At 50.4% G+C, this 22,686-nt stretch overlaps 2 protein-coding genes across 6 annotated transcripts in view; one reads left to right on the top strand and one right to left on the bottom strand.

Moving 5' to 3' along the window:
- P2RX6 (purinergic receptor P2X 6) overlaps window positions 1-4,790 on the bottom strand; it is an 11,426-nt gene extending 6,636 nt beyond the window's left edge. The window contains exons 1-3 of one of the 5 annotated variants that reach the window (XM_058692943.1): window positions 3,819-4,790; window positions 2,887-3,037; window positions 1,488-1,559 (exon numbers count right to left, since the gene is read on the bottom strand). In XM_058692943.1, coding sequence (XP_058548926.1) covers window positions 1,488-1,559; window positions 2,887-3,037; window positions 3,819-3,874 — 279 coding nt within the window. In that variant the 5' untranslated portion in view covers window positions 3,875-4,790. Of the gene's footprint in view, window positions 1-1,487; window positions 1,560-2,886; window positions 3,038-3,740 lie in introns of all 5 variants that reach the window. The other 4 variants (XM_058692940.1, XM_058692942.1, XM_058692941.1 and 1 more) reach the window with 4 other exon arrangements.
- Window positions 4,563-22,686, top strand: LOC131489611 (leucine-rich repeat-containing protein 74B-like). The gene is given in 11 exon segments (XM_058691619.1): window positions 4,563-4,627; window positions 5,186-5,286; window positions 6,673-6,815; window positions 7,250-7,382; window positions 8,311-8,517; window positions 13,684-13,793; window positions 14,779-14,894; window positions 15,651-15,729; window positions 17,516-17,611; window positions 19,805-19,902; window positions 19,904-22,686. Coding segments are annotated over 11 exon segments (1,203 nt in total). The 3' UTR covers window positions 19,959-22,686.

Below are 22,686 nucleotides of genomic sequence, written 5' to 3'. Positions count from 1 at the left end.
GATGCGGGGCACCTGGGTGGCTCAGTCAGTTAAGTGTCCGACTCTTGGTTTCAGCTCAGGTCATGGTCTCGAGGTTTGAATTCAAGCCCTACGTTGGGCTCTGAGCTGACAGCATGGAGCCTGTTTGGGATTCTCTCTCTCTCTTTCTCTCTCTCTCTGCCCCTCCCCTGCTTGCTCTCTCTCTCTCTCTCTCTCAAAAGTAAACAAAAAAAATTTTTTAATGGGTAAGATGGTAAATTTTACGTTACATGTATTTTATCACACACACACACACACACACACACACACACATTTGAGGGAAAAAAAAAACCCGTAACTGGAGAGAAGAGCACTGTGCACTGTGACAGATGCTGGATCCATGGGTCACCCTTAGGCAAGGGACAATGGGGAGATTTTAGGTGGAAAACCTGCAATTCTGGATGAGAAATAGACAAGAATAGGGTGAGCGACTCTGGTGTGACCACAGTTGTAAAAAATGCCCGGGACACCTGAGTGGCTCAGTCGGTTAAGTGTCTGAGTGGAGCTCAGGTCATGAACTCGCGGTCCGTGAGTTCAAGCCCCGCATCGGGCTCTGTGCTGACAGCTCAGAGCCTGGAGCCTGCTTCAGATTCTGTGTCTCCTTCTCTCTCTGCCCCTCCCCCACTCGCACTCTGTCTTTCTCTCTCTCTCAAAAATAAATAAAACGTTAAAAAAATTTTTTTTAATACCCAGAGATCATAAGTGACCCGGAGGTCGGCATAAGCTGGTGTTTTCGTGTTTGCCCACAAAAATGGAAGCTGACTTGGGACACATTAATAGAGTCTGTGCATACAAGAGAGGAAGGGCTCTATTAGAGCTCACCTGAGTCTTATACCCAGTTCTGACAAACTGGAAGGTGCCCAGAGGTGGGACCAGGAAGGGAAGGGGCCTGGATATCTCACAGGGGGCTACAGTGGAAGACTCCAGAAGACTGCTTGGAGAACCAGAGACTGGGCGGCCTTGAATATGTGACTCTACCTTACTGAGATTCTCATCTTAAATGGGATCATAGTAATTCCTTTTTTAAAATTTTTTGTAAATGCTTATTTATTTTTGAGAGAGAGAGAGAGACAGAGACAGAGACATACACACGCAGAGTGTGAACGGGGGAGAGGCAGAGAGGGAGACACAGGATCTGAAGCAGGCTCCAGGCTCTGAGCTGTCAGCACAGAGCCTGACGTGGGGCTCGAACTCACAAACTGTGAGATCATAACCTGAGCCGAAGTAGGACGCTTAACGGACTGAGCCATCCAGGTGCTCCTGGATCATTAGTGATTCCTACCAGGCAAGGTATTTGTGAAGACTAAATGGAATGATTCACTAAAAGGTTTTCGCTCAGTGCCTGGGATACAGTAGCATATATATACTAAGCCCTCAGTTACCTGGGAAGGCGAGAGGAGGACATGGCTGGTGACCCAGGTCTGGCAGAGGAACTAGGGACCTGCTGGGAAGCTCCTGAGCAACCTTACCTCTGGACATCTGTCCTGAACTTGTTCTGGCGTCACAAGAAAATTGGTCACCAAGAAGAACACATTCTCTCCCTAGAAAGCAAGTGTCAGAGTCAGTCTCTGCTTCCCTCTCCAAAAGAGAGAGGCCAGAAGCTGGCAGCTTGGCTTGTGGGGAAAGGGGTCCTGGCCCCATCAAGTCATCAACTCTGCCCCAGGAGAGCGCCTCCAGTGAGGCAAGTTGAAATAGAGAAGAGAGGCCAGCTGGGTTTCTGGCCTTTTCTAAGCCCACAGCTGCCTCTTTGAGACAAGTGTATCTTCCATGTTTGTATTCATTCCTTCAACCAGAATTTTCCAATTGCCTCCTGCTTCCAGGCACTGAAGATCCAGAGCTGAGTTGGACCAGGAGCCTGTCCAGGCTAGTGGGGAGGCGGGCCCCTCGTTGCACACATGGTCAGGGGCCAGTGGAGCAGGCGGTGAACTCTGCCTGGGCAAACGGTGGCTAAGGACAGGCAGGGTGGCTGGCATCCAAGCGCCGTGTGTGTGAGTTCTGAAAGTTTGGGGCAATGCACACCCAGGAAAGAGAGAAGGCAGCAGGTGTGACAGCGGTCAGGATCTGGAGGGACTCGGTGGCCACCACGATGGAAAGGAAGTCTCCCCAGGGTGGAAACAAGGGTGGTCAAGCTCTGATTGATAACATATAGGATAGCGCAGGCTGGCTGCTGGGTAGAGTGCATCCGGGGACCCACTACCCACTAGAAGGTCACGGCCTCATACAGGTATGACACAGGCAGCAGTGAAAACTACTAGGATATGGGATGGTCAGAGGGAGGGACAGGTCCAGCTTTGGCCCTCATTGGATGAAGAGAGGCCACACTGGGAGAGGGAGATGATTTTTCTATGGACGTGGTGGGTGTGTACCCAGGAGGCAGCTGTGCTAGAGGCAGGTGGTCACTGGGGTTACAGTTTTGGCATTGGCAGGATAAAGGTAGAAACTGAGGCTGTGGGCAATCTGGGTAAAGGGAGGAGCCAGAAATGCCTCGTGGGAGGGCCAGAGGAGGAGTGTCCCAGGTCAGGGAGGGGAGCATTCAGGAAGCTCAAGGCCCTGGTTCCCCAAGCTTCTCCTGCCCCACCCTCAAGCTCAAGCCTTGAGTTCCTAAACTTTCCACTCTTCTAAGCACAGCCTCTGTAAAGGCTGTTCCTCTGGCCTGGCTTCCTGGTCTGTCCCCTTGTCCTCCTAGACACGCCTTACACATCCCAGAAAGCCCTATCCAGGCACCACTCCTCTGTAAGGCTCTTCCCAAGCCCGGCCCTATGACGGTGCCAGCACCCTGCTCTGGCATCACATGCCTCTCTCACACACATTCTCTGCAAGGGTGGTATCAGAGGTGTCACTGCCTAGCGGCAGAACCGCGGCACCTACCTGTGGTGGCTTCACGAAGTCTGCCACATCCCACAGTCGGTTACCCAGCTCCTCGATCTGGGTCACAGAAACCCCTTTGAGTTTGGTGATGATGGAAATCTGGGGGTCCAGGTCTCGCTCCTGGTAGCCTTTTTTGGCAAGGAGAGCCCACCTTAGGAAGAATTGATGGGCAGTGTGGCACGTCCCTGGCCCATGGTAAGCAAGTGGGACCCACCCTCTCAGCCTCTCTCCTCATACACCCTGCAGGCTCCCAACCCAGGATTCAGGGCCCCTAGCTCCCCTCCAGCCTCATTTTCCACCCCAAACACCCTGCACAGATCAGAAGCTCCAACCATGATCAGAGAGCCAGTGCCTTTCATGGCACCCATGGGCTTGGAGATGCCCATCACCTCCTCCTTCACCAGCCAACATCCTCCTCCTGTCCTGGCTAGGCCCAACTCCTCCTTAAAGTCTCCCCCGACCCAGCTAAAATTGGTGGTCTCTATCGGGGACCTTAGTGCTGCAGCTCTCCCAGACATCAGGAGCTACTTCCTACCCCACCAGGGGCCTCCTGGGTATGGGTGGGGGCCCATCTTGCTCTGTGTGCAGAGCTCAATATGGGCCTGGCAACAAGGCACAGGAGAGGAGGCAGGTGGACACACAGGAAGGAGTACACAAGCACACAGCTTGCTCTCGTATCCACTGACCTCCAGACAGACAAAGATCCTCCCTTCTGCCTACTTCCTCCCCTGTTCCCACCTGCTCCCCTCTGCTACCACCAGCTCAGCCCCTGAAGAGTCAAACCCTCAACCCTCAGCCCAGGACTAAGAGACATTATCCCTCCAGCCAGTGTGGCCCAGGAGCCATTCTCTTACCCCACCACGTAGGCCATGACCCCGAGCTGCAGCAACCTCTGCAGGGCGCCCACCCGCCAGTTCCTGGTTATCACATACTTCTCCGTTTTGTAATCCAGAAGCCCCGAGCCCGCCAGGGCCCCCGGGGAGCCCATGCTTCCAGCTCCTGCTGTCTGCTGGGGCACATGAGTCAGCACAGCAGCTGCAGCCACAGCTGAATAGGAGGTACAGCAGGCGTCCAAGCCGGCGGGCCAGCAGCTATTAAAGGGACACTTCCACTGGGGACAGGTTCCAGCCTCCACCCCTCAGCCCTGGGTTTAATCCCAACCACCAGCTGCCCAGGGCCTGCCACCCTCTCCCTCTGCAGGGGCCCAGGGCCAGGCAGAGAGGAGCAGCCCCTGCAACCTGCCCTCTGGCCTCACTTCCTTGGGGGAGGGAAGGAGGAGGAAATGACAAGTGTCATAGGTACTGTGAGAGGGCAGCATGAGGACTGCAGGAGCCCAGAGGAGGGGTCAAGAAAAACTTCAGGAAAGGGGCGCCTGGGTGGCTTAGTCGGTTAAGCGTCCGGCTTGGGCTCAGGTCATGATCTTGTGGTTTGTGAGTTCAAGCCCCGCGTCGGGCTCTGTGCTGACAGCTCAGAGCCTGGAACCTGCTTCAGATTCTGTGTCTCCCTCTTTCTCTGCCCCTCCCCTGCTCACGCTGTCTCTCTGTGTCTCTCCAAAATAAGTAAACGTCAAAACAATTAATAAAAGAAAAAAAGAAAGGAAGAAAAACTTCAGGAAAAAGTGATCTCTGAAGTGACGCTTGCGGATTCTGAAGTTCAACAAGGAAACTTGGAGAGGAATGTTCCTGGTGGAGGAAATAGCATATGAGACGCTAGACCATGAGAGAGAACTGGCAGCCATACGGTGAGAGCGTGACTCTGGCTCTAGAGAGGAGGGTGATGGGGCTTTGCAAGGCTCCCCAGGCTTTCTCGTGCCGTGCGCCCGCAGAGCGCAGGGACTAAGGCACAGACGCTGGAGTCAGCCACGTTCCCCAGTCCGTGGAAGGCGGGGAAGGGGGACCGATGCTGAAACCGTGGAGCACTCTCTCATCCGCTCAGCTTGTCAGCAGGCTAAAGGTCTACCCGGGCCAGCGACGGTTTCTATAGCAACCCACAACACCTGGGTTGCCCAGACGACGGCTGCCGGGAGGGGAGCGTTCCTATTGGCTGCAGCGGACGCCTGTTCGCTGCACGGCATATCCAATTGGTCGGCGCAGCCGGAGGGTCCGCCCACATCCCCGGGGAAGGGCTCGAGTTGCTGTGCGGTGCAGTCTCCGCCTCATTGCTGCCACTGAGAAATGGGCGTAACTATGAGGGGTCCCTACAAGAGGCCTGGGGAGAATGAAGGCGAGGAGGAGGAGGAGGAGGAGGAGGAGGAGGAGGAGGAGGAGGAGGAGGAGGCGGCGGCGGCGGCGGCGGCGGCGGCGGCGGCGGCGGCGGCGGCGGCCGCTGGGCATGTTGCAGGAGCCCCGGAGGCCAAGGAGCGTTCGGAAGTTGATTCAGACTCCGACCAGGAGACGGAAGGTGCTCCCGGGCAGGGATGGGGGCAGGCCTTTCTCCTCAACTGGGAGCTTATCCCGCAGGGTTGCAGAGGGCAGGCTGGGGCCAAGTAGGCAGGGGACCCCTGTCCAGCAAGGAGCACACCCCTCCGTGCGACACCTTCAGGACAGCCTGTGGTCTCTCCAGTCCTGTGCCCTCCCCACAATGCTCCTGGCGGCATCAGGAGTTCCATCTTTAGAAAACGCCTCCAGGGGCGCTTGGGTGGCGAAGTCAGTTAAGTGTCCCACTCTTGATTTCCGCTCAGGTCCCGATCTCATGGTTTCATGAGTTTGAGCTTGAGGCCCGCATCACGCGCTGTGCTGACAGTGTGGAGCCTGCTTGGGATTCTCTCTCACTCTCTCCCTCTCTCTCTACTCCTCCCCCACTCACACTGTCTCTGTCTCTCTCAAAATAAATAAACTTCAGAAAGAAAGAAAGAAAGAAAGAAAGAAAGAAAGAAAGAAAGATCTCAAAAGAAAGAAATAAGCTTAAGAAAGAAAGGAAAGGAAAGGAAAGAAGGAAGGAAGAAAAAAAAAAAAGAAAACACCTCCAGGGGCACCTGGCTGGCTCAGTAGGTGGAGTGGGGGACTCTTGATCTTAGGGTTGTGAGTTCGAGTCCCATCTTGGGTGTAGAAATTACTTAAAAAGAAAATCTTAAAAAAAAAAAAAAGAGGGGTGCCTGACTGGCTCCGTTGGTCATTAAGCTTCGGACTCTTGATTTCGGCTCAGCTCATGACCTCACAGTTTGTGGGATTGAGCCCCAAGTCACGCTCTGAGCTGACAGGGTAGAGCCTGCTTGGGATTCTCTCTTTCCCTCTCTCTTTGCCTCTCTGCTGCTCTCTCTCTCTCTCTTAAAAATAAATAAATGAACTTTAAAAGAAAGAAAGAAAGAAAGAAAGAGAAAGAAAGAAAGAAAGAAAAGAAGAAAACACCCCCAAAGTGATGTTAAAATGCAAAAACTCCACCAAACAGTGTAAGAGGGGGTGTCCTACCCAGAAATGGGATCAGGGCTGGGTTTTCCCAACCCCCAGGAACAACTAAGCTAATGAATGTATAAAACAGAATTGTTTCAGTTTCTTCCCCCATAAAACGTTCACAAAACATACGTGTTCTGCAACCCAGTGGAAAACACATAGCGTGCACTTTGGCATCAGACAGGCAGGGTCCTGATCCTGGCTCTACTCAGATTAGCTATTACTTTCTGCGTGACTTTAGGGAAAGGATTTGCTTTCTCTGAGCCTCAGTCTCTACTAGCAGAGGAAGAAGTGCTTCTAGAGGGAAACACAGACTGGACGGTGACAGAGGGCGGGGGGAGGAGGCTACTGTGTGTAGAGAGGGATCTACATTCATCATCTCCCTGTCTCCTATCAGGCATCCATGGGCCTGGAGAACTGGTCAAGGACACCCTCTACCTGAGGTCTTGCCAGGCCCATAGAGTTGTGCCCGCCTCCTGCTTTCTGCGCCAAGGGAGCGCCCCAGAGCTGAACCTGCGGCACCGTGGCCTGGGGCCCCAGGTAACCTTGGGGAAACCCCGGGGCCAGGCTTGGAGTAAAAGGACCTCAGAGGCAGCAGCCATGGAGTGGCCCCTTCTTGAACCCATACTGCACACTCCCCAACTTTGCTATGTGCCAGGCATGTCCCATCCCCTGTATCTGGGTGACAGGTAGGATCAAGGCTATGACAGAATTCAGTGTAAGGGTTGAGGGGCCTGCAGGGGACCTCTAACCTGCTGGGGGGGGGGCAGTCAGGGAAGGCTCCAGGAAGTGAAATCTGGGTGAAGCCTAAAAGAGAAGCAGGTGTCCCCTGGGCATGTGGGAAAGAGAGAGCCTTCCAGTTGGAGGGCACCAGGTGGGCTGAGCCCCGGAAACAAGCCAGGGTAGTGGCTAGCTGTGTCTGAGGCCTTCACCCCTAGGAAAGACCAGGCCCCTCAGGCCCCTCTTTGTCCAAGGGTGCCCGGGCTCTGGCTTTCGCACTGAACTCCAATCCCTATGTCAAGCGGCTGGACCTTCGAGACAATGGGCTCTGTGGGGCCGGTGCAGAGGCCCTGGCAGGTGCCCTAAGCAAAAGCAGCAGCATTTGTGGTAAGTGCTGAGTTTGGGGCTGGTGGGCACATTTGAGTCCTCCCTTTCCTGAGGGGTGTGGGCTCCCCCCCATAGCTGGGCCTTCTCACTTGGGGCCTGTTGGTGTTGCTGGTGCAGGGGTCTTAACACAGGGTGGGGCTGATGGGGGTGGAGTTCGAATCTCTGTGGTGCCCCCAATGCTGGATGCTACTCCTCTCCTGATTGCCTACTCCCCACTCCCCTCCTTGGCTGGCCAGCACCTCCCCCTCCATATGGTGGCCTCCCATTGCCTAAATGCAGGGTGAAAGGGTCCTCCAACAGAGAGCCAAGGGGTGGACAGTGTGAGAGGGTGGAGGGCTGGGTGGGAATGAAGTGGGGCTGGATGCAAACGCCACCTCTACCACCGATGAGCCACCTTCTATCAGGGATGACCCTGGGCAAGCCATTCACCCTTGCTGAGCCTTACTTTTCAATCTGTGAAATGGCCCCAACAATACTACTTAGCCCTTGGAGTTGTACTGAGTATTAAATGAAACTGCATATGTGACATGCTCCAAGCATGGCCACCTGGGCCATCATTGCCAGTTCCCAGAAGTGCATCAGTGAAGACTTCTGTGGGTGTATTATATCGCTGCCAGGCATGAATCATCAACAGGGTGACTGGATCTCCATCGCAGGCATCCTGCACAGCACCATGAAGTAGGCGGTTTTAACCCCTTGACAAAGAAGCTTGTGGATGTGTGGGGTGGGTGTGGGCATCAGAGAAGCTGCCTGGGGGCCTGGGGAGATGCAGCTGGTGAGTGGCAGAGTCACCATGCGACCCAGGATGGTCCAGCTGCAAAGCCCCTTCTGCTGCCTCAGGTCTGGAGGTTTGGCGGATAGAGGAAGGCGGAAGAGGGTGGTGCCGGGCTTTGGATCCCACTGATTGAGAAGTGGTGCTGACCCCTAGATGTGGACCTGTCGGAGAACCAGCTGGGAGCAGTGGGAGCCCAGGCTGTCTGTGCTGCCCTCATGGTGAACCCAACCATGCAGAAGATACAGCTGGCAGGAAATGGCCTAGACGAGCAGGCAGCCCCATACCTTGCTGAACTCCTGCTGGCCCACACAGGCCTGAAATCCCTGGACTTGAGCTATAACCAGCTGAATGACCAAGCAGGTAACATCTGACCAGGGTCACCATGGGGGCACTTGAGCCCATCTTCCTGGGGCAGGGGTGGGTGAAGGTTGGCAGGACCATTCTGAACATTCATACTCTGGCTCCCATTTCCCATGTTCCACTTTAGCCTACCCCTCTCCCTGTCCTTCCACACAGAACCCTTAATCCATTCCACGGAAGTCATGGCCTGCTGCTGCTGCCTGTGCTGGGTGCCAACTTAGCCACTAGGGACCCAGTTGTGAACAAAACAAAGTCCCTGGCCTCAAGGAACACACGTTAACTAGATAATTCTCTACAATTATTGGTGCCGCAAAATAAACAAAAGGAATGATTTTAGAGAAGAATGCTATAGACAGGTGGTTGGGGAGGGCTCTGTGAGATGACATTTAAGCTGAAATGCGCAGGGTGGGAAGGAATCAGCAATAGCAAGACCAGAGAGAGAGAGAGAGCATTTAAAGCAGAGGAACAGTAAACATGCAGGCTTATTTCCCAGACTGATAGACACCGGTGTGACTGGGCTAGTGAGCCAGGAGAGAGGGGCCAAGGTGTGAGTTGAAGAGGCAGTGGAGAGCTTCAGGCCTACAAATCTTGGCAAAAGGCATGAAGATTTTATTTCAAGTACCGTCTTCACGGTACATCCACTTTGATGGGATTTCTTGATCTCACCACTTTCTCTCATGTCCCGGGGCCTTTGCACAGGCTATCAGCTTTGCCAGGAGCATGCACTTCTACCTGTCTGTCCTCAAGCACTCCAGCCAGTTACAGGAATCACTCAGGACCCTGGGTTAGGAATACAAATTCCTGGGCCCTGAGCCTGCTGAACCAGAATCTTGGTGGGGGGATGCCCATGCATCCACATTTTAATGGGTACCACAGGAGATTTATCTGATCAAGAAAGTTTGGGAATCACTTTTCTGTCTCAAGCTGCTTAGGGTAGGAATGGTACCAGCCTTGGCCTTTGAGAATCAGCCTTAGAATTTAACTGCCAGAGAGCCATTTACCTTCTAAGAAAATTATCTTGTTTTGAGAGAGAGAGAGAGAGAGAGAGAGAGAACACAAGGGTGTGTGTGTGGGGAGAGAGACAGAGAGACAGACAGACAGAGAGAGAGGCAGAGAGGAGACACAGGATCTGAAGCAGGCTCCAGGCTCTGAGCTGTCAGCACAGAGCCCAATATGGGGCTCGAATCCACAAACTGTTAGATCATGACCTGAGCTGAAGTCAGTCGCTTTAACTGACGAAGCCACCCAGGTGCCTCCCTTCTAAGAGAATTATCATGATAAGTCTGTGAAATTAAGAGAGAAGTTCAGGGCTGCCTGGGTGGATCAGTCAGTTAAGTGTCTGACTTCACCTCAGGTCATGATCTCATGGTTTGTGAGTTCAAGCCTTGCATTGGGCTCTCTGCTGTCAGCACAGAGCCCACTTCAGATCTTCTGTCTCCCTCTCTCTCTGCCCCTCCCCTACTCTCTCTCTCTCTCTCTCAAAAACTTGAAAGTTTTTTTTTCAAGTTTCAAAAACTTGAAAACAGGGAGAGAAGTTTATTTCAGACTTCCAAAAAACTAAGTATAGATGTCTCCCAGATCTTCACAGTGAAAAGGTAAGCACCAGAGAGACAGCCAGGATAGTAGGGGCCGGAAGCTAAAGCTCTGTGAAGCCTGCACAAATATGGAGTACGGAGGTCTTCATCTTGGAAAAGGACAAACTCAGCAGGACCATTTTGTTTCCCTAAATGGGGATCTGTGGGGATCTCAACTCCCTTGAGGGGTGAAGAGCTTAGGTCTCAATCTCCCGATCTGACCCATGGCGAAGGTAGCCCCTGCCTCATAGTTGGCTACAGAGGTCATGAAGACCAAGTATTGGAATTTCAAGAGGCCAATCATGCATGTTGGAGAATCTCCTCACCCTCTAGTTGTTCAGAAAGAAGGGTTTCCCTACAAAGTGCGGACCACCACTCTCTTCTCAGCCCTAGAAGTGTCTGTATCTGAGAACCCGCCGTGTCAGACCCAGTGCGAGTGTGGAATCCAGAGTCCTAGCTCAGGAAGGCATCACCGGGAGTCCTAGCAGCCTTGCAGGGAGCTCTCCAAGGTGCCAAAGCATCTTGCTCCAGTGGGTCCTGCTGGAGTAGGCTGGCTGGCTTTCTTTCTCTTTCTTTCTTTCTTTCTTTCTTTCTTTCTTTCTTTCTTTCTTTCTTTCTTTCTTTCTTTCTTTCTTTCTTTCTTTCTTTCTTTCAAAAATTTTAAACATTTTTATTTATTTTTGAGAGACAGACAGAGCGCAAGCAGGGGAGGGGCAGAGAGAGAGAGGGAGACACAGAAGCAGGCTCCAGGCTCTGCACGGTCAGCACAGAACCTGATGCGGGGCTTGAACCCACCAACTGTGAGATCATGACCTGAGCCGAAGTTGGATGCTTACTGGACTGAGCCACCCAGGTGTCCCTCTTTCTTTCTGCCTTTCTTTCTTTCTTTCTTTCTTTCTTTCTTTCTTTCTTTCTTTCTTTCTTTCTTTCTTTCTTTCTTTTTTCTTTCTTCCTGTCTTTCTTCCTGTCTCTGTCTTTTCTTTTCTTTTCTTTTCTTTTCTTTTCTTTTCTTTTCTTTTCTTTTCTTTTCTATTCTGTCTCTCCTCGCTCTTTCTTTTTTCGAGATTTTATTTTTGGGGCTCATGGTTGGTTCAGTAGGTTGTGCTTCTGACTCTTGATTTTGGCATAGGTCATGATCTCACGGTTTGTGGGATTGACCCCTGAGTTGGGCTCTGAGCTGAGAGTGTGGAGCCTGCTTCAAATTCTCTCTTTCCCTCTCTCTCTGCCCCTCCCCTGCTCACTCTCTCCCTCTCTCAAAATAAATAGATAAACTTAAAAAATATCCCATGTTTAAGTAACTTCTACACCTAAGGTGGGGCTTGAACTCACAACTCCTAGATCAAGAGTTGCATGCTCTACTGACTGAGCCAGCCAGGCACCCCCCAAGCAGGCTAGTTCTGCTTAATTAGTGCATCTGTTTTTCTTCCGTGCATTTCTTCAAACTAGCCTCACTAAACCTGCAAGAGGAGGGGCTGAGACCATGGAGAGGAGTCAAATTCAGATCCTTGAGGGACTCCTAGGCTGATGGGAAAGACTGGCCAGGCAAAGAGAGGTCATTAGATCAGAGCCTGGAAGGGTAGAAGCATAGTGGACCTGGGGCCTGAGGCAGCCTAGCCCAGCTGGGTAAGCAAGGCTTCCTGATGTCATGAACCCAGGTTAGAAGGACGAGGAGCTGTTATCCAGGTGAAGAAGGGGGTCAACAGTTCTACACAGGGGGACAGCCCAGAGGCATGGGAGCAGGTCAGACTGGCTGAATGCTGACAGAGTGGAGAGCATGATGGGTGGCTGGGGCTTCTCTGCATTTTATAAGCTAAAAATCTCTTGGGGTTTCTTACCCTGCACTGCTCCCTCTTTCCTTTCTCCACCACAAGTGTCTCCTTTGCACACAGCTGCACCAGCCTCATCACCTTTTGCCTATAGACTATGGCACAAGCCTTCCAACTGGTGTCCTGGGTTCTAATCCTGCCCCTGCCTACCCCAGTCCATACCCTACACCTGCCACTAAGGAGCCCAGCCTTGTCATTTCTTAAAGCCCTCCCTGCCTACTAATCGGTTTGTGCCCCAAAGTCTTGGTCCAGCATTGATGGCCTCTCAGTATCTTTCCAGGGTCCATCATTGCTACCTCATTTCACTGGCTTCCCCCCACCCACCAGGCCTGTGGGAATTTCCTCAGGTGCTCTATGCTCCCACATGCCTCTACACATTTGCTCTTTCCCATGTCTGTTCTCCACTGTGCATGCACACACACCTGGTGAGTCCCTCAGTCTTCAAGATTATCTCCTTTTTCCTCACTTTCCTGACCCTCCTCAAAAGGGAGTAAGTCCCCACGCTGTTCCCACACATCCCCATTTGTAGTCTATGATAACTCACATCCCATTAAGTTGTATTTACATTTGAACAACATGGGTTTGACTGCATGGGTCCACTTATATGCAATTTTTTTAATAAATACAGTCTAGTATTATAAGTGTATTTCCTCTTATGATTTTCCTTCTTTTTTTAAGTTTTATTTATTTATTTTGAGAGAGAGAGAGCAAGCAAGCACGTGCATAAGCGGGGGAGGAGCAGAGAGTGGGAAGAGAGAGAATCCCAAGCAGGCTCCATACTGTCAGCACAGAGCCTGACACTGGGCTTGATCTCACAAACCATGAGATCATGACCTGAGCCAAAAGCAAGAGTTGGATGTTCGACCTACTGAGCCACCCAGGTGCCCCACATAATTTTCTTAATATTTTCTTCAGGTGGGGCGCCTGGGTGGCTCAGTCGGTTGAGCATCTGACTTTGGCACATGATCTCACCGTTTGCGAGCTCAAGCCCCATGTGGGGCTCGGTGCTGACCGTTCAGAGCCTGGAGCCTGCTTCAGTATCTGTGTCTCCCTCTCTTTCTGCCCCTCCCCCGATCTCTCTCTGTGTCTCTCAAAAATAAATAAACATTTAAAAATAATAATAATATTGGGGTGCCTGGGTGGCTCAGTCGGTTAAGCGTCTGACTTCAGCTCAGGTCATGATCTCTCAGTTTGTGAGTTTAAGCCCCGCGTTGGGCTCTGTGTTGCCAGCTCAGAGCCTGGAGCCTGCTTCTGATTCTGTCTCTCTCTCTCTCTCTCTCTCTCTCTCTCTCTCTGTCCTTCCACTGCTCACGCTCTGTCTCTCTCTCTCAAAAATAAATAAACATTAAACAAATTTTTAAAAATAATAATAATATTTTCTTCAGGTTACTTTATTGTAAGAATACAGCATATAATAGGTATAACATACAAAATATGTGTTAATCAACACTTTACATGCTCGATAAAGTCTTCTTTCTAAAATCCAATAGCAGTGGGCTGTTAGTAGTTGAGGTTTGGGGGGGGCGGTCAAAGTTATATGCAGATTTTTGACTGCACAGGGGTTGGCACCCCTAACCCCTGTGCTATTCAAGGGTCAACTGCTTCTCCCCCATTAAATGTGAATTCTTTTAGGACAGAGCAGGCCCATATAGGGTTCAACTTGGTGACTGTTGTGCCAAGCGGAGACCCTGGCACACAGCGGTCATCAGTATTATTTTTTGAGGGAAAGAACAGAGTGAATAAGGCCTGTCTTGGTGTTTCCGAAGGGGAGATGCTTGGACCAGCCCTGGCAGAAAATACTGGACTCACCGAGCTTAATATAAACTGGAATCACCTTCGAGGACCAGGAGCTGTAGCCTTTGCCAGGGCACTGGAGGTATGAACACCTCTGTCACCCATCTGCCCTCTGGCCTGGCCTGTGGGGACAGTCTCCCAGGTGCCAGCTTCCTATCTTTGCAGCTCTTCAGAAATGACCCTTGGATCCTTCAAGCAGAGCTTAAAGAATATTTTGTTTGGTGATTTTAATTGTCCCAGCCCCATTTTGTGACTCCAAAATACCGTGCTCACTCTCATGTCACTTACTCAAGGGTCTGCAGTTCAATGTTGCACACCTTCTCCATTTATTACAGACATATGGCTGGTGGGGGACATCGTGCAGTCTGGTGACACATGCCTGCTATGGGCACATGCAGATGCTTCCCTGAGATGACAGCCCTGCACCCTGCGTCCCAGCACATACTCTTAAACATCCCACCTGCTTCCTTCGATGTTGTGGTTCATAAGCCTCGGGAATGCATGGCTCCTAGCCCCTGCCAGGATGCCCCTGGTGCTGGCTAGCTTTGTGGGGCCCTCCTCAGGGAACAGCAGCAGCTGCCTTGCCCCCCTCCTCAGGGGCTGACCGGGGATCCTGCCCCACAGGGTGGTGGGTCAGGCTCTGTCCTCCCAGTGCACCTACAAGCTCCTGCCCTTCTCCCCATCACAGCCCCCCAAAAGCCCTTCACCAGAGTCCCTCTGTCATTCTGCTCTGTGCCTCAGAGGACCTACCCTTGAGCCTCCCCCCCCCCCCGCCCCCAGCAGTCATGGAACCAGACCACTGTGTCCCTGGGGTCTGCTGCTGAGCGGTGGGCCTCTCAGTCTCTGAGGATCATCCACACCCACAACCACCCTTGGTGCTGTGCTTCCAGTCATTTGGTTCTCCCGGTCACCGTCATCCAAGCCACAAGACTCTTACCAGGAACCTCTGACCTTCTGCTCTCAGCCCGTGCTTTTTTGCACCCTGGGCCTCCCGGGCTCTGAGGCTGTGACCCCTGGCTTTCCCCACTTCACAGGTGGTCTCCTGGCTTCACTCTTTTGCATTCTAGGCAAACATCTTCCTGAGAGTCCTGGACATCTCATACAATGGCTTTGGAGATCCTGGAGCATCTGCAGTGGGCGAGGCACTTAAGACCAACAATGTGTTAGAAGAGCTCAACATGAGGTGAGGCACACAGGGTGGCCCTGTGTCACAGTCTCCAGATCCATAGCCACCCGAGGGACCAGGGACTCCATGATCCTGTTGCTGTTTACCACCTTAGCAACTCCCAAGCCTACCACAGTTTACCCACGATGGGGCTTGAGACACAATCCAAGAGCACCCAGCTCCCTCCTTCTCACTCAAGTTTAGCACTGGGGTTTTTTTTTTTTAATTTGAAAAAAAATTATTTACGTAATCTCTACACCCTACAAGAGTTCAAACTCATGACCTCAAGATCAAGAGTCACGGGCTCTATCGACTGAGCCAGTCGGGTGCCCCTCAAGTTCAGCACTTGTACCTTGGAGCTCATAATTCCTGACGGATAGGTGGGGGCTGCTAGTGAAAACATATATGTAAAACATCTTCACTTAAAAAGGGGAGGAGGGGTGCCTGGGTGGCTCAGTTGTTTGAGTGTCCAACTCAACTTTGGCTCAGGTCATGATCCCAGGGTCGTGGGGGGGGGGGGCGGTAAAGGAGGGGAAAGTAGGGGAGGGATGCTCCAGGTGTGCTTGCTGAGTGATCTCCCTCAACACTGGGAACCAGGGTTGTTATCCAGCTTTTACATACTGACCTTCCCAGGGTCCCTGGGGCATCAGTGGAGGCTGGAACATGAAGCCCAAGCAGGTGGATGCACCAGCAACACCAGCTTGGACCCTGGGACCATCTGGCTCTACACAGCTGCTCGGAAGGTAGCAAAATGCATATGTCTTTCTGTTGCAGCAACAACCGCATCTCTGCAGTGGGAGCCCTGAGCCTGGGCCTGGGCCTCCGGGTCAACCAGACACTGAGGATTCTTGTTGTGAGTGCTAGCCTGATGGGGCAGGCCCCAGCATAGACCTGCCTGTATGTGTCCACACAGATCCATCCCTCCCCTGCCTCATCTCCCCACTCCAGTGGCAGCAGGGTACGAAATTTCTAGAGCCCAGGTGAGGGAGGGGACCTCCTGGCTTCCTCCTATGACCACTTCTTTCCCTTGCCATTCCCTCACCCATCTCTGACCTGACCCCAGCACTTCTTCCAACTCCTCCCTCGTCCATCCTTCTCCCCCCAACCCCCAGCAGTGTCACCTCCACCTCCCGACTGTCCTTGCTCCTTCTCAGCTCACTGGGTCAGCCCAGGTGTACCGTTGGCTATGCTCAGACCTACTTGAGGCCTTGTGTGACAGATGGGGTTTCCCTTTCTTCAGCATTGCCAGTTGGGTAGGAAAAGGGAGGGTGCAATGGAACGTGAAGCCCAAGAGGGCCACTGTGCTCAGAGGACAGGTCCTGGGGGGCATCCAGCCCTGCCTGGCTCTCAGCTCCATCAACTGGCAGAAGAGCCCCCTGTGGGCATCTGGGTGGCTCAGTCGGTTAAGCATCAGACTTTGGCTCAGGTCATGATCTCATGGTTCATGAGTTCAAGGCCCGCATCAGTCTCTACTGTCAGTGCAGAGCCCACTTTAGATCTTCTGTCTCCTCTCTCTGTGCCTCCCCTGCCCATGCGTGCGCTCTCTCTCTCTCTCTCTCTCTCTCTCTCTCTCTCATAAACATTAAAAAAGAAGAAGAAGAGCCCCCTGAAGCACTCCCATCCACGCTCCCCCGCTGCAGCCCAGACCTCTCTTAAGCTCTGGATCCCCATTTACAGCCACCTGCTGGACCATCCCCTGGATGTCCCATGGGCATAAAGCACAACCCGAAGGCATCCTCTCTCTCTAAGGGCTGCCTCTTGGTGGTGGGGGAGGGGGGCTCCTCACTGAGTCAGAAGTAGGCGCCCAGTGCTCACTCCTCCCTCTCTTTTCCTTGCCTTCCAACCTTCATCTTACTTCCTGCAGGGTGCTGGGGCTGCCTGCTCTTCCTTCTCACTTCCCCTCAAGTTCCGTTGACCTGTGAATTTCCCATCTCTGGTCCTTCCTTCTCACCTGCCAGTTGATCTTTCTAAAGCAGAAACATGCTCCCGTCCCCTCCTTGCTTTAAACCTGTCAATGGCTCCCCTCTGGATAAATCCAAGGTTAGTAGTATGTCATTCACCGCACATTGGGCTCTGGGCTCTGGGCTCTGCCACAGCCCCTCTGCCTTCCACCGCTGAAGTGCATTCGCTCACCCCAAGCTGCTCTGAATTTTCTGCACATGATGCAATTTCTCCCCTTTGTTTTGCTCCTCCTGCTCTTGCTGAAATACCCAGCTCTGCCCGCCTCACCCGTAAAGCTCAGTGCGGGTGCGTAAACTTCACCTCCCCAGAAGAGTTGATGTACACTCTCATTGCACTTATCACACTGCATTTTCATGATGTTTCCTTTTCCTCTCCTCCCCGTGATGGGTGAATTCCTTAAAGGCAGAGCTGTGCCTTGTGTGTCCGTATCTTTGGCACCTGGCACAGATTTGGGCACATGGTGGGCGCTCAGCCAGTGCGTACTCCCTTCCCCTCTTCCCCAGCCTCACTGCCTCACCCAGGGTGTTTTGTCAGTGGAGACAAATTCTGAGCTGAGACAGTGGGGCTGTCCTGAGGCACTTGTCATCAGAGATGAAGAATCCTTCCCTCCCTTTGGACTTGCTCCACCTCCAGCTTCCCTGGGCTCAGTTTTTCTCAATTGTGTGTGTGTTTCTCAGATGTCCAGGAATCCCATGCGAGGTGAAGGCTGCTTTGGAGTTCTAAAGTCTGTCCGGGATAATCCAGGGTCCGCCCTGGAACTGCTGGATTTCTCTGTAAGAGCTTTTCATAAATCTCATCTGTGATCCTTCCAACAGCCCCACGAGTTCTCATTTAGAGGAAGAAAGTAGGGATTAGAGAAACAGCATGTCCTGCTCAGATACTTAGTGTGGCTAAGTCTGAGTTCCACCCCAGGCCTGAATGGAGGGTCACAATGCCACTGTGGCTTTATTTCCACTCCTGACTGGGGGATGCCGTTGCGGTCTCATCTCTGGCTCATGCCTGGGTTCTTCATTGGCTGAGAGAGAATTGCCTCAGAGGACACTTAGCTCGCTGTTCACTGATGTTTGGATTTGAAGGTTCAGTACTTACCCACCTCACCCCCTGGCCTGTTCTGCCTGCAGGTGGATATTGGTGCTGGAAGATTCACTCATGTGGCTTTGAAGGAGATTAAGACTCCTTTTCATTCAGTCGTGGGTTTTGTTTTTTGTTTTTTATTTTTAGGGGAGAGGGGCAAAGGGAGAGAGAGAGAATGAGAGAGAGAGAGAGAGAGAGAGAGAGAGAGAGAGAGAGAGAGAGAGAGAATCTTAGGCAGGCTCCATGCTAAGCATGGAGCCTGATGCAGGGCTCAATCCCACGACCCTGAGATCCTGACCTGAGCTGAAATCAAGAGTCAAATGCTCAACCATCTGAGCCACCGAGGTATCTCAATTGTGCCTTTTTAATATAGAAAATTCAAGGCACCTGGACGGCTCAGTTGGTTAAGTGTCTGACTCTTGCTTTTGGCTCAGGTCATGATCTCATGGTTCATGAGATCAAGCCCCATGTTGGTCTCTGCACTAAAAGGAGGGAGCCTGCTTGGGATTCTCTCTCTCTCCCTCTGTGTTTCCCTCCCCTGTTCGCTCGCACTCTCTCTCTCTCAAAATAAACTTAAAAATATATAGAGAAAATTATATAAGCAGTTAGACATTAAGGAGAGAATCCCCAAACACCAGTTATTAAACTGAAGTCTAGTCACAAATCACTGCTTATTCTAACCCTCATTTATTTAAAACCAGATTTGTGTCAAAGTCTTTCCAGAAACGTTTTTACAGTTCCAATCCTTCAGGCTTGGGACAACTGATGCTTCCTTCTTCTTATGGCTTATTGATTCCTTCTGCCTGCCGAGTTTCTACAGCTCCAAAGCCAGAGAGTAGCATGCCTTGACCATGTTCCTCTTGCTCTGCGAGAATTCCTGTCAGCACTGGATTCCATCATTAAAAAAAAAAAAAAAAAAAAAAAAAAAAAAGGAATTATATATGAAACTGTTCTGCAAAAATACATGCTTATTCAATATAATGTATGGTTATTAACAGAAGCTTTTAGCATAACAGAAACAGCACAGACTTTGGAATCAGGCCTGGGACCAAATCCTGAGTCCATCAACATGGGATCTTCTGAATTGGAGAGCAACACCTGTCTAGAAGCAATGTTCCATTTTCCTATTCCTTAACTGTTATTAGTCTAATCTCCCTAGCCTAGATCTTCTCAGTTTTAAGGGAAATACTTTGGGGCACCCGAAATGCTCAGCTGGTTGAGCGTCCAACTTCGGCTCAGGTCATGATCTCACAGTTTGTGAGTTCGAGCCCCGCGTCGGGCTCTGGGCTGACAGCTCAGAGCCTGGAGCCTGCTTCGGATTCCATGTCTCCTTCTCTCTCTGCCCATCCACTGCTTGTGCTCTGTCTCTCTGTCTCTCAAAAATAAATAACTGTAAGGGAAATACTTCTAAATCCTTACAGTTCATGTAAAACCATTCCCAGGGCTCAGCCTGGTCTTTCTGTGAAATGGGGCTAAAATCTCCCACCCAGAGTCATTGTGAAGATGGGATGAGATAGCAGACCCCACAGAAAAGGCCTATGTAGAGAAAGACACTATTGGTGCTAGTATCCTTCCCCTCACTCCCCGTGCCTTTACATTTGTTATTGAGGAATAACGTTTATGCTGAAAAGTGCACATGGATTGGGGTGTGAATTTCCACAAACAGCACAGACCTATGCAACCAACCCGCAGGTCAAGAAATCACAGACTCCAAGGAGCCCCCCGGAGCCCCTTCCCTTCCCTATTTTAATAGTTTGGGGACTAATGACATTGTCATCCATAGGAGAGAAGCTGCCCTAAGGATTTTCTCCAAAACCTTGTGTGTACCAGCAAAAACCAGCAAAGTTCTCAGAAGGTGGTAATGTACTGCCTTGTAATGGGTTTCTCCTCAGGATATCCAAGTGGACAGAGAGTTTGATGACCTCGCTATCTCAGTGAAGGTAATTCTTCCAGCACTCCATATAAAGACTGCTGCCCACAGAGTGGAGTACAAAAGACTTGCCTCCAGTCTACACCCCGTCCCTACTGGCGTCTGTCCCTAAGTGACTGCGGTATGTGGCTTCCTCTCACATTGGCCACTTCAACTTCAATATGGAGAGTTCTTGGCCTCATGATGCTTTATTACCACTTGAGTCTGCAGTGAGTCCCATGTCAGCTGGGTGGTAAGTCCTGTGGAGCCTGTCTTCATGATGACTCAGACAATCGTACCCTCCTCTCCATCCCATGGCCTCTGTTAATGCAGAGTGTGGGCCTTCCTTTGCTCACACTAATTTCCGTAACATGAACTTGTGCTGTGTGCTACATGTTGAGCTGGGTATGGGGTCAAAGATCTCCAAAGTTCCTGCCTTGCTGACTTCAAGAGACCATGAAAATATAAGGTGGTGTGTGACTGGCATTCCCAAACTCAACTTGCCAGAGCGCAAACTGACACAACGTTTTTGGAAGGTTTTATGTACCAAGAGCCTTAAAACTGCCTATGTCCTTTGATTCAATGGTCTGACTAATCTGCTCTTCAGAAATAACCAGAGATGCATAAAAATATTGATGCCCGGGGTGCCTGAGTGGCTCAGTAGGTTCATGCGTTTGAGCCCCGCATCGGGCTCTGTGCTAAAAGCTCAGAGCCTGGAGCCTGCTTCAGATTGTGTCCCCCTCCCTCTCTGCTCCTCCCTCACTCGTGCTCTCCCTCTCTCTCTCTCTCTCTCTCTCTCTCTCTCACACACACACAAAAGTAAATAAATATTTTTAAATGTTTCACAAAAAAATATTGATGCCCAAAAATGCTCACTGAAAGGCTGTTTATAATATGAAAATTGGAAATAATCTAGATGCCCAATAACAGGGGACTGATTAACTAAGAATTGGAACTCTGCAATCATTAAAAGCCAAGCGTTCAAAAAACATTGAACACGTTAACAGTTTATGAAAAAGCACATGGTTAATGTTAAGTGAGAAAATCAGGATTGAAAAAAAATCACATGGTTTGTCTGGCAGTTCCTTAAAAAGTTGAACCTGTAGTTTATCACAGACCCAGCAATTCGTGTCATAGAGAAATGAAAACATGTGTTCACAGCAGCTTTGTTCATAATATCCACAAAGTACAAATGTCCACCAACTGATGAATGGGTAAATAAAATATGGTATAGGGGCACCTGGGTGGCTCAGTCAGGTGAGCAACTGGCTTTTGATTTCGGCTTAGGTCATGAGCTCACGAACCTTGGGATGGAGCCCTGCATCAGGCTCTGTGCTGTGCGTTGGTGGAGCAGAGCCTGCCTCGGAGTCTCTCTCTCCCTCTCTCCCTTGCTCTTTCTTTCTCTCAAAATGAATAAAATAAACATTAAAAAATAAAATAAAAATGGTATGCCCATACAATGGAATATTATTTGGCTGTAAAAAGAAATGAAATTTGAGGTGATGATAGCATTCTAAACTTGCTTGTGGTAATGGCTGCACAACTCTGTGAATATACCAAAAGTAATTGGACATTTTAAACAGGTGAATTGTAGAGTATGTGAACTGTATCTCAATAAAGCTGTTTACAAGAAACAGGAGTGAAGGATCATGCTACCACAGGAATGTATCATGTAACAGGAGGAATGTGTCATGCTACAACATGAATGAACCTTGAAAACATGATGCTGTGAAAGAAGCCATTCACAAAAGACCACATATTGTATGATTCCGTTTATAGGAAATGTCCAGAATAGGTAAATCTACCAAGACAGAAAGTAGATTAGAAGTTGCCTAGGGCTGGGGCGCCTGTGTGGCTCAGTGGGTCGAACATGTAACTCTTGATTTCAGCTGATTGTGATCCCAGGGGATTGAGTCCTGTGTCCTGTGTCTCCATGCTGAGCATGGAGGCTTCTTGGGATTCTCTCACTCACTTGCTCTGCTCCTGCTCTCTCTCTCTCTCACTCTCTCTCTCTTGCTCTAAAATAAAATTTAAAAGAAGTTGCCTAGGGCTAGGGAGATGGGAGGGACTGGAGGTTGGTAGCGAAAGAGCGTGGGTTTTTTTGGAGATGATAAAAATGTTCTAAAATGGATTGTGATGGGGCGCCTGGGTGGCTCAGTCGGTTATGCGTCCAACTCTTGATTTTGGCTCAGGTCCTGATCTCACGGTTTGTGGGTTTGAGCCCTGCTTCAGGCTCCCCGCTTACAGTGTGAAGCCTGCTTGTGATTCTCTCTCTCTCTCTCTCTCTCTCTCTCCACCCCTCCACCACTCACGCTGTAAATAAATAAATAAATAAATAAATAAATAAATAAACTTAAACAAATAAGTCACCTTCTCTAACTTTTCAAATGGATTGTGGTGATGGTTGCACAACTCTGTGAATATACTGCAAACCACTGGATTGTACACCACTTTAAGTGGGTGAGTTGTGGGGCACCTGGCTGGCTCAGTTGGTAGAGCATGTGATTTGATTTCAGGGTTGTGGGTTTGAGCCCCACATTGGGTGTAGAGATTACTTACAAACAAAAAACATATTTTTAAAAAAATGAGTGAATTGTATGGTATGTGGATTATATCTCAAGAAAGTTGTTACTAAAACAAAAAATCATATTGTTGGATCCAATTTTGTAAAACCCATGTATAAGTATATACACAGGGGAAAAAGAAACTAAGAACACCTTGACATATTAATAGTGTTTAGCTATAAGTTGTGGGTTTGGAGATGATTTTTATTTTCCTTATGTTATTCTTCATTTCCTACACTTTCTACTCTGAATATGTGTCACTTTTAAAACCAGAAAAAATAAATAGTACTTTAAAATGTGA

The sequence above is a fragment of the Neofelis nebulosa genome, chromosome 11 (assembly GCF_028018385.1).
Source record: "Neofelis nebulosa isolate mNeoNeb1 chromosome 11, mNeoNeb1.pri, whole genome shotgun sequence".
NCBI classification, from domain to species: Eukaryota; Metazoa; Chordata; class Mammalia; order Carnivora; family Felidae; genus Neofelis; species Neofelis nebulosa.
The sequence above is the reverse complement of the archived record's forward strand: the minus strand, read 5'-3'. Positions and strand labels throughout refer to the sequence as shown.